Source organism: Culicoides brevitarsis, chromosome 3 (genome assembly GCF_036172545.1).
Source record: "Culicoides brevitarsis isolate CSIRO-B50_1 chromosome 3, AGI_CSIRO_Cbre_v1, whole genome shotgun sequence".
Lineage (NCBI taxonomy): Eukaryota > Metazoa > Arthropoda > Insecta > Diptera > Ceratopogonidae > Culicoides > Culicoides brevitarsis.
The window spans coordinates 34,441,775-34,453,422 of record NC_087087.1 but is presented as its reverse complement, the minus strand read 5'-3'; the positions used below and the strand labels follow the sequence as shown (position 1 = coordinate 34,453,422).

General features: G+C 25.7%; 1 protein-coding gene across 1 annotated transcript; it reads left to right on the top strand.

The window, feature by feature from the left end:
- The first annotated feature begins 3,841 nt into the window (after window positions 1-3,841).
- Window positions 3,842-11,648, top strand: LOC134833124 (guanine nucleotide-binding protein subunit beta-1). Its single transcript, XM_063847345.1, has 7 exons — window positions 3,842-3,996; window positions 4,762-4,825; window positions 8,202-8,411; window positions 8,472-8,672; window positions 9,765-9,995; window positions 10,207-10,423; window positions 11,065-11,648. Exons 2-7 carry the CDS (start codon window positions 4,769-4,771, stop codon window positions 11,169-11,171), a joined length of 1,023 nt encoding a protein of 340 aa, XP_063703415.1. The 5' UTR covers window positions 3,842-3,996; window positions 4,762-4,768; the 3' UTR covers window positions 11,172-11,648.

Sequence of the window (11,648 nt, the reverse complement as noted above, 5' to 3'; positions counted from 1 at the left end):
CTCTCGACAATACTTTTCAGGGAGTTCGAGATTCATTTTGTGTCAAAATTCTTGCATATCGACGAAATATTGACCTACATATGAGGCGTTTTAGACTGTTTTCGATAAAACACGATTTGATGCCATTAAGCTTCTTTGAGTTTTAGAGCATTTTCTTGAGAAAACCTTGTCGCATAACAAAAACTTCAGCCAAGAGATTAGTTTTGACGAAATTCAGTTGATTTGTTGTCCAAAGTGCTCTTTTTGAAAAAAAATTCCGACTTCATCCTTATTTTGTTGGTTAGAATCTTGATGAAAATTAAAGTTTTTAAAGACTTTCACAAAATTCAAACTAAAAAAGACAAAATAAAAATTAATAATGAAAAATTTAAAAAAATAAAAATGAAAATTTAAAAAAATTAAATTAAATTTAATTAAATTAAAAATTCAAATTAAAAATTAATTAAATTAAAAATTAAATGCTCTAAATTTGATTAAAAAATTAAAAAAAAAATTGAAAAAAAAATTTCATTCAAATTTCTTGAAGACAAGGAGCCCTTGAAGAAGTTTGTATGAAAATTTTTTTTAAAATTAATTTTTTTTTAATTTTTTAATCAAAATTAGAGCATTAGAGTCAGTTAATGAACGAATTTCCATCAGAAATTTAAGAAAAACTTCCCTGCCATAATTTTGTCTCCTCCACGTTCATCGTAAATAATTCAGTAAATTAGTGAAAAGCATTGGTTTGGTCGTGTGACGAGTAACAGAAGCGTGCAGATGAAGACAAAGTTGTAAGTCTGTAATGCAGCAAAGAAAACTTTTGAATATTTAAAACTATAAAATTTACTCCGTACAACGTGCCTCGTACCTAAAATAAAATGAAGAAGGAAAAAAAATAAATAAATGCTCCAAAAAAGAATCGTTTTGACAAATTCTTGGAATTCAAGGAACAATCAGAGAAGAAAACCAAGAAAAGAAGAAGAAGAAGGAGAGAAGCAAATTCATGTGTGTTTGTGTGTGACATGAAATCATAATGATGATAATATCGCCTCGTAGAGCCAAAATACACACACAAAAAAAAATTGAAGGAACATGCGCAAAATTTTCCATTTGTAAACATGCGCAAAATTTATTTTTTTGTCGTACGTTCGACGACGACGGGAGGGAACCGTATACAGAACAGAAGTAGTATTTTAAGTAGAGAGATGAAGAAACACGGAGATCAACATCATCATCGAACACTTTTCGTAGAGGTACGTCGCACTGTGAGACGATAGAGATTTGATCCAGACATCAATGCTAACGAACGACACACAAACCGTAGACTTTTGATAACTTGTAGCTTTTTCGCTCGCAACAACAACAACAATGGTAATGATAGTATATGTTAATGCACAACATTAGAGCGTAAAGTTGATGATAATAATTATCTATTGGAACGAAAAAGGAGTCGTTTATTCTTCTTCCATCGTTGCTCGTTGTTCGCCATTTCGCAGACAATTAATCAACGTTTTTTTTTAATAGTTTCAACAAGTTTCTCGAATTATCTAAATTAACTTTAAAATGCATGAATTTCCACGGAGAATTTTTCTTTTTTTTTTTTTTTTGAAATAAACAAACGTGTGTGTGTGTGTGTAGCGACGCGACGACGTAAGTGAACGGAAACTCTTCTGTTTTATTTATGCCGAGATGTGAATGATTCATTGTAATTTAAATCAGAATAAAAATGGAACGTTTATCCATACATATTGCATCATCATCACTTTTTTCTGCTCACTTCGTCGTCTTATGCCTGCTGAAATTGAGTAAAAAAGTAGAGTAATTGTGAGATGTTTATTTTGCTATTATATTAATTTTATGGAATTTTTTATATTGTGAAAATTTTCTTCTACTATTTCTTCTTATGTGAAAATGATTTTATGTCTGTTTGAAAAAAAATGTGAGATTTATTAATTTTTTTAAAAGATTTTTTAAAATTTAAGATAAAATACCGGGTGTCTCCATTTATATTTTTAAAGTTTAATTAAATTTTGGTAATTTATTAATTAATTAAGAGAAAATTTAAAAAAAAATATTAAAAAAATATAAGATAATATTTTTTTAAATTTTTGTATCATTTAAAAAAAATTTTTTAAATATTAAAAAAAATAAAAAAAAATTTAAATTTTAATTAATTTTTAAAAAAATATATTTTTTTTATTTATTGAAAAATATGAATTAATAAATTATTTTTTTAAATAAGTTTTAAACAACAATTATTCAAAATACAAAAATAATTTAAATCCCAAAAAAATTAAAAAATTACTAAAAATGAGAATTTGAAGTTTTTATTATACTTAACAAAAAATTCTCATATAAATTTTTAAATATCTGAAATTTTTTCTAAAAATTAAAAAATTTTAAAATAAAAAAATATTTTAATTTAAATTAAAATAAATAATGCAAAATTAATTAAAATCTTGGTAAATTTTATTGATAAAAAAAAATTTAATTATTATTAATTTAATTTTATTATAAAATTTAGTAAAATTGTTTTTTTAACACCTTTAAACAGTTCAATTACAATAATTAAGACACGACAGACAATTCATGGTTTAATTTGTGTATCCATCAATAATTAATTATATTGATGAATAAATTTTATTGACATTAAAAATTTCCATGAAAATTGCACAATTCAATACTCAACGTTGGTTAAATTACAGGAAGTTCAGTTTCTGGTTTTTCTAATTCTCCGAATCTATTTTTAATTTGTCAATAAATATTAATTAGAGGCTGTTTTGACAAGAAATTATCAAATTTTGTTCCTCGTGTTTTATCAATTGACAAATAATTAGAATAATTTTGAAGAATTTCTTCGAAAAAAAATATTAAAAACAAACAAAAATATTTTTTTTTATTTTGGAAAAAAATATTTTTATTTTAAATTTTGGGAAAAAAATATTTTTTTTGAAGCTAAAATTTTAGTTTTTTATCATCATAACCTTTGAAATTAAATAAAAGAGCTAATTTAGCATGTAAACTCAGTATATAAAAATTTTAATCTTTGAGGTTTACGTTCAAGTGTTAGTTCAGTAGACTTGCTAATTTTTTTCATTTGCATGCTAATTGTTATTTTTTTTTCGATGATTTTGTCATTATTGACTTATTTATTCTTATTTAGATGTCAATTGTGATATTTTTTGAATTAATTTTTTTACTCGTTTTCCTAATTTTCAGATAAAATTTAATAATTTCTTTAAAAATTATGCAATGAAATTATTTTCTTAATAAAAAATTAAATTTAATTAATTATAGATTAAAATCTTACTATTCGAAGTGCAAAATTTAAAAACTTCAAAAAACTATGATTTTTTTTAATTTAAATTTCATCATAGAAAAGAAAAGCATGGAAATTCCGGAAAACTCCTAATGATTTTTAACGAAATTAAAGTAAAATAACTTATAATTTTTTAAGTCTTTACAATTTAAAGTCTTAAAACTCAAAAAAGCTTTCAAAAAAACCTCTTTTCAAAAGAATTTCCATTGGAAAAGCGTGAAAATTCAGGAAAATCCTTAACGACTTTAAAACAATACTTCCAAATTTCGCCGTCGCAGCGCTGTAAACAGTAAAAACCAAAAATTATCGAATGGCAAATTATTTATCAATTTCATTCGTCTCACTACAGTTTTCCTCTGAACTGAACCCAAATCTCGAGATTTTTTTCGAGCAAAAACAGTGAGACGAATAAAATTGATAAAATAATTTGCCATTGTTAATTCAAATATCTCAACAAAAGTCGAATTAACAGAAAGGCAAATTAATAAAGTCGTATGTCTCGTACAGCTATGCGTCGTATATGCGTACAGACGTGCACGTACAGGCGTGACACTTGAAAAATTTTCGCTGCTCGCCATCTTGTTGAAAAGGCAAATAAGAAAATTAGTGTAATTTTAAGCATAAATGTTAAAATTAGTGGAGAGCTGAAGGAAATTACTGCCTAGACTACTTGTAGGGAATCGAGGATTAAGACACCGGTGCGTAGAAATCGCGAAAAAAGTCCTGCAAAAAATGGGCGTGTTGATGCCCATCGCTTCGTCGACGAGCCAAAAGCGAAGAAAAAAACGAAAAAAAGTTGCAAATTTTCCTCGCAATCGCAACTTGTGCTGCTCCTTCGCTTTGGCAAAGAATCAAAACAACGAAAAAAAAACGCAAGCAATTGCGGGAAAGCACCTGCTGAGCTTTTGGCACATTTCGTGCAATTTAATTAGAGTGGATAATTTGATGCAATTTGATTCAATTGCGAACCAATGGATGTGATGATCCGAAAAAAAAAACTGATTAGATGATAATTGTTTCGACAAATTCGTTGCCGCAAAACAAACAACAAAGTGCTAAAAATATCACGATTGTCGTTGATTCGCAAAAGAAAAAAAAAAATGAAGAGAGAAAAAATCTCCGAGGAAAATTTTTTTTTTCACACACATACAATCCTTCGTACGGAAAAGCGGCACACCCGTGAAAAATTTTTTGACATTTTCTCGAAAATGACTCAATTCGTTCGCTCAATTCCATCAATATCTCGCACTTTTCAGCGAAAAACGGGAAAATCGACCCTGAATAATGGATAAATTTAGAAATTGAACGGAAATCATCTAATCAGTTGGTTCCTGTGTGTGTGTGTGCTTGCGTGCTTTTGTGTGTGTGTGTGAGTGAATCTACGTAACGTGCCCATTTATTCCTGAAAATAATTCATCATAAAACTTAATTATCATTTTTTTTTATTTTTTTTCTCGTTGTAGGTAAAAAATGAATGAATTGGACGCACTTAGACAGGAAGCTGAAACACTAAAAAATGCAATCCGCGTAAGTATCCTCGTAGAAAATGCATGAAAATTGCACCGCTTTGCTCGACGTGAGGCGAGATGATGAGAGATCGTCGCTTGAGTCAACAAAAATACTTTCTTATCGAGTGTTTTTGTGAGTCTTATCAGCAAATGACGAGTATTTTCGGAGAAATTGATGCATATGAGGACATTCAACTACGTTCTGAGAAAGAATTTTACGGAATGACGTTCAAAATTGACATTTAAAGTGAAAAAGAAATTCATTTTTGGTACTGAGGAAATTTTTTTTTTCGTTTTTTGTGAAAAAAAAAATTAGTTTGAATTGAATTTTGAAAGATTTTTTAAAAGAAAATCTCAAAATTGATAAATTTAATAGTAAAAAATTATTTTTTTATTAATTTTTGAAGTCAAAAGATAAAAAATTTAATTTTTTATGAAGAATTTTTTTATTTTTATGGATCAAAAATTAAAGAAAAAAATTAAAATTTAATAGCTTCGAAAAATTTTTTAAATTAAAAGTTAAAATATTTTCTAAATTGACAATTTAAATAATTTTTAAAATTTTTTAAAAAATTTATTGAACCAAAAATTGGAAGAAAAATTAAAAATTGATGAATTTAATAATAAAAAATAATTTTTTATTAATTTTTTTTAAAAATTGAATTTTAAAAAAAATTAAAAAATTTTAGAGAAAAAAATATAAAATTTTTAAAGCAAAATTTAATAATTTTAAATTAAAAAAGTTAAATAATTTGAAAATTTTTTAAATTGACATTTTTAAAGCAAAAAAAAAGTTAAAAAATTTAATTTAAATAATTAAAAATAACATTTTTAAAGCAAAAAAAAAATAAAATTTAAAAAAAATTAAAATTAAAAATTTTAAAAAATAATTTTAAAATTAAAAAAAAAAAAAAAAATTAAAATAATTTTTAATTTTCCATTCAAAAAAAAAAAAAAAAAACAAAAAAATTAAAATAATTAAAAAAAAATTTTTAAGCTTATTTGAGCAAAAATCGAATGAAAGTCATGCAAAATCTTATTTAAAAGCTCTTTTATAGAAAAAAATTGAAATATCCGTAAAATCTTTGGTCAGTCAGTTGATCGACGTGAAACGTGACAAAGCTGTCTCTCATCACCTTGACTCAATAACAGCAATCTACACATTTTTTTATTGATTGATTGATGAAAAACACTCTCATTTTAACCTGTTATATATCTTTTTCCTACAAAATTACATTGAAAGCACTGCCTCTCTCTCTACTTCCAACTTTTATTTATCTTTACCTAAAAAAAAAAACTAATTTTTTTGAATGAAAAACTTTCTGTGAATGACGATGCGTTGTAATTTGCTGTAAAATAATCATAAAGATGTCATGCGTTTGCGAATTAATTACGTTCTTGAATCATCGGAATCGGAAATTGATCGAAAATAACGAAGGAAATGACTCTGCTCGACTTTATTGAATTGAAAAACGTCGTCGTCGTCGTCGTGCGTGAATGTGTAAACAGCTGGACGACGAAACATTTCAAAAAAAAAAAAAAAAAAAAGTTATTTAATACACACGAAATGATATTCAATTCATGGACATCTAAACCACTTTTGCGTGTGAAATGTACGTCGCCGGTCCCCAAGTCAAATGTACTGCGGGGCGAACGAGTGTATCGACAACAATAATAGAGACCGAATTCACAGAGGAATAGTGTCATCGTGTCATAAAAAATAATATAATGTAAAAGTTATAAGCTTTTACGAGTACTCACAAATATTGGCGACAAACAACGACGACGACGTACAGCAATATTTTATTATAATAACTGGGACCTCGTACAATTCACTTTTTTTTCGTATTATGGGTTTTTATTTAGAGTAGTTCATTATTATCATATTTGCATGCGACGAAGATAGGAACTACATTTTTTGTCGTATTTTATTACAACAAAGAAATTCGTTTTCGGGTTTTTGAAAAAAATTTATGGGGGAAGAGGAGTAATAGGCGTGAAAATTTACATAGAAAAAGTTTCAAAAGCTTGATAGGACAAAAAATTTAATTTTTTTATTAAGTTATACAATTTTTTATGAAAAATATCATATTAATTTTTATTTAATTTATGATCAATAACATACGAAAAATCAATTAAAATTGTTAAAAATTGATAAATTTAATTTTTTGTTGTATTAAAATTAATTATTTAAATGAATTTAAAAAAAATAAAATAAAAAAAATATTTCAAAAAATTTAATTAAAATTAATTAAAATTAAATGAGTTAATTAAAATATTTTTTTTAATTTTACTTAATTTTTTTTATTCTTTTAAATATAATTTAAAATTTTTTAAAATTTCTAAAAATTAAAAAAAAAATAAATAAAAATATGATAAAAAAATGTAGAATATAAAACTTTAATTGAAATTTCTTTTGAAGAAAATTTTTCTGACAAATTTTTAAAATATTTTATTGAAATGAAATTTAATTTTCATCAAAATTAAAAAAAAATAAATGTTAAAAAAATTTAATTAAATTATTTTTTTAATTTTTTTTTTTAAATTTTTTTATTTTTTTTACAGTCTTAAGAAGAATTTCATATAGAATATTTTAATAATTTTTATGTGAAAATTTCAATTTTTTTTTTAATTTTTTAAAAATAATTTAAATTTTCAAAACTAAATAAAAAAATTAAAATTTTGAATTAATTAAAAATAAAAAAAAATATTTTATATAAAAAAATTGAAGAATTTATATTTGTTTGAAGCTAATTTAAAATTTTTATAAAAATATTTAAAAAATTTTTAAATTATTTGAAAAAAAAATTTTTTTTTGTAAATATTTTTAATTAATTTGTTGAAATGAAATTCAATTTTTAACGAAATTTCACGAAAAAAAAGAAAATTTACTTCGTTCGATTTTCTTTCAAAGAATTTCATTCACAAACATGCGTTTTTTTCACAAACGTTTCCTCTGAAATCCTTAACGGGAAAATTTATGAATTTATTATTGGAGTCGTTGTGCTATAAAAGTAGAAAAACAATCAAAAAATCACTGCCAATTGTACATGAAATGCAAGTTATTATTCATGTGACGTCGTTGTCAACATCGCGAAGCACGACACCGACAACGACGACGACGACGACAGCAGGCCTTGCAGTACTATAAATACGCGTTCGGGGCAAAAATAAAACCAATATCACGCGAAAAAACCGTTTATCCAGTATAATTTGTCAGATATTGATGTGTAATGTTTCGTTTTGTTTTTCTGCGCCGCTCGACGTAATTACAGGTTGTGTGCGTGTTTACTTTGTGCGAGACCAAATAACGGGTTAAAATGAGGTTTTTCACAATTCAACTCAAAAAAAAAAAAAACGAATAATTTAATCAAAAAATGTCACAAAATTATTAGGATGCTCGTAAGGCAGCGTGCGACACTAGTTTGGTGCAAGCCACCAATAATTTGGAACCAATTGGTCGAATACAAATGAGAACCCGCAGAACATTGCGTGGGCATTTAGCGAAAATCTATGCAATGCATTGGGGTAGTGACTCAAGAAATTTAGTATCGGCTTCCCAAGATGGTAAATTGATTGTATGGGACTCACATACAACAAACAAGGTGAGTGTTTCGGGCGCCAATTTGAAGTTCTGAATTCTAAAAAATCACATAAAAAAACAGGTACACGCTATTCCGCTGCGCTCCTCATGGGTGATGACATGTGCATATGCACCATCTGGTAGTTTCGTTGCTTGCGGAGGTCTCGATAATATCTGCTCGATATACAGTCTGAAAACACGAGAGGGTAACGTACGTGTATCACGTGAGCTGCCCGGCCATACAGGATATTTGTCTTGTTGTCGTTTTCTCGATGATAATCAGGTATGAGTTTTGTGAAAAAACGAAAAAAAATTCAGAGCCGAAAATTTTTTTGACTTAATGACTTAACACACTTACGCTCATTTTTTAAGTCGACTTTAGGAAATTTCAAAATTTATATTTTAAAATTTTATTTTAAAAATTTAATTTTTTTTTAATAATCAGAAAAATAATTTTAATGTCTTGAAATTTGACAAAAATCTGAACTTGACAAAATACCGAATTTAAAATGATTTGACTCAAACTTTTAATTTCAAACTTAAACAATTCGACGTAAAACTGAAAACTTAAAATTTTATTTTTTTTTAAATATATAAATTTATGAAAAACAAATTAATTTTTATGAAAATAATAATTTTTTTCTAAAAAAATTTTTTTTTTAATTTAAAAAAATTTTTATTCAAAAATAAGAAAAAATTAAAATTCATATTTTTTATTATAAATATTTTTAAAATTTAATTTAATTTAATTCCTTAAAAAAATTTACATGAAAAAATTGAAATTTTATTTTTTTATTCATAAATATTTTAATATATTTTTTTAAATTAAAATTAAAAAATAATTTATTTTTTTTAATTTTTAATTAATTTTTGTTTAATTTATTTTTAAAATTCTTTTTTTTAATTAAAATTTAAAAAAATATTTATTTTAAAATTTTAATTGACTTTAACTCAATAAATCATTAGATTTTTTACAAAAAAATTTCATTACCTTAATTTCAAAAAAAAAAAAAAATTTTTTTTTAATTTAATTTCAATACTAAATATTATTATTCGACTTAAACTGACTTAAAATCCTTAAGTTCACAAAAAAATTTTTTTTTTATTTTTTAAATTTTTAAAATTTTTTTGAACTTGACTCAATATCAACTTTTACTGAAGAATAAGCAAAAAAAAATTCTCTCGACTTATTCTTCAGTAAAAGTAAATTTCTCTCGACTTTTGACAAAAAAAAAATAATTTTCGGCTCTGAAAAAAAAAATTGTTTCAAATTCATGGAGGATGGGAAACCAAAAGAAAAAATCTTCGCCAAGTTACACTCATTGTCCAGTGCCATGCATCATGTTTTATTTGTATTTGTTCTTAACAATTACAGATAGTAACAAGTTCAGGTGATATGTCATGCGGCTTATGGGACATTGAAACTGGACAACAGTGTACTTCGTTTTTGGGACACACTGGTGACGTTATGGCATTATCCCTGTCACCGCATTGTAGAGCGTTCGTTTCGGGTGCATGCGATGCATCTGCCAAATTATGGGATATTAGAGAGGGACAATGTAAACAAACATTTCCAGGTCACGAAAGTGACATTAACGCGGTCACAGTAAGTAGAGCTTTCTCGTTGTTCTCGTTGTTGCGTGGCATTTTGCGCGGTTTTTTCGTATTGCGCCTTGTTCCCTCGTCATCGTTCACTTTTTCATGGGGAACAAGTAGCAATGCAACTTTTTACAAAAAAAACTTTTGCCGCACAAGATGCCACGTCATGTTCGTTCGTGTTAAAAAAATATCCTGTATGACCTAAAATTCGCCCTCAGTTCTTTCCAAATGGATATGCATTTGCTACTGGATCAGATGATGCCACATGTCGCTTGTTTGATATTCGTGCTGACCAGGAATTGGCAATGTATTCACATGATAATATTATTTGCGGTATCACATCGGTGGCATTTTCAAAATCTGGGCGCCTACTGCTCGCCGGTTATGATGATTTTAATTGTAATGTATGGGACACAATGAAAGCCGAACGTGCCGGTAAGTACAAGATCGAGTGTTTTATGCCATTAAATTTAATTATTTCACTTTATGTCAACCCCCTCCGATTTTGTCGAAAAAATTTAGGGGAAAAATAAAAATATTAAAAGGAAAATTTTTGACATTTTTGGTACTTTTTGATTTAAAAACGATAAAAATAGCAAATTTTCATCAAAAATGAACTTATTTATTTCAAATAACATATTTCCATTAAAATTTATATGAAAAAAAAATTTACTCACGTGACAAAAATTAAATTTTTTTTTCTTCAATTTTTATTTTGTAAAATTTTTTATAAAATTTATATTGATTTTGCTCTAAAAATATTGATACGAACCAATTGTGACAAAAACTTTGCGTTTCCGAGCATATGTTTCATGGAGAAAAGTGATTCTTATGACTCAAGAAATGTTTAGCGCGAAAAATTTTTTTTATATTTTTTTTTATTATTTTTTTTATAAATTTTTTTTTTTATCAATTTTGAGTTAAAATTTTAAAATATTAAAAAATGTAAAAAAAAGTTAAATAATTTTAAATAATAAAGACAAAGTGAAATAATTAAATTTAATTGCCTTATTGCGATGCTAACCATCAAATTTTCTTCAAAATCTAATTTTCTTCCTTTTTTTCTGTCACTTTAGGTATTCTGGCTGGGCACGACAACCGTGTTTCTTGCTTAGGTGTTACAGAAAATGGCATGGCTGTAGCAACAGGCTCATGGGATTCATTTTTACGTGTATGGAACTAAATTGCTTTACACCAAACACACACAAATAAATAAAAAACACACAAATTTAAAACAAAAACTAGTAATGAAAAATTTCACACATCCAATATATTTAATAAAAATAAAAAAAAAATAACGAGAAGAAAAGATCAAGAGCACAACAGAAAAAAATGAAGCATCAACAACACACGTATACACACAAAAAAACACACACACAAAACACCTGCTATTAAGAATAAATTAATTGTCAAACAACTTTTTGTAATAAAAAAAGGAGAAAACAAAAAATAATTAAATTAAATTAATTAATAATAATTTCCTGATAGGCAAAAATTTTTCGGATAAATTAATGATTGTTATTAAAAAACACATGAAAATTACGAATAGAAAACAAATTAGTATAAAAATCGTGCATATGTGGTGTAAAAGTAGTAGATGATGCGACATCCTTATTTTAATATATTTTAAACTTTTTCCTATACAATTACATTTATAAGC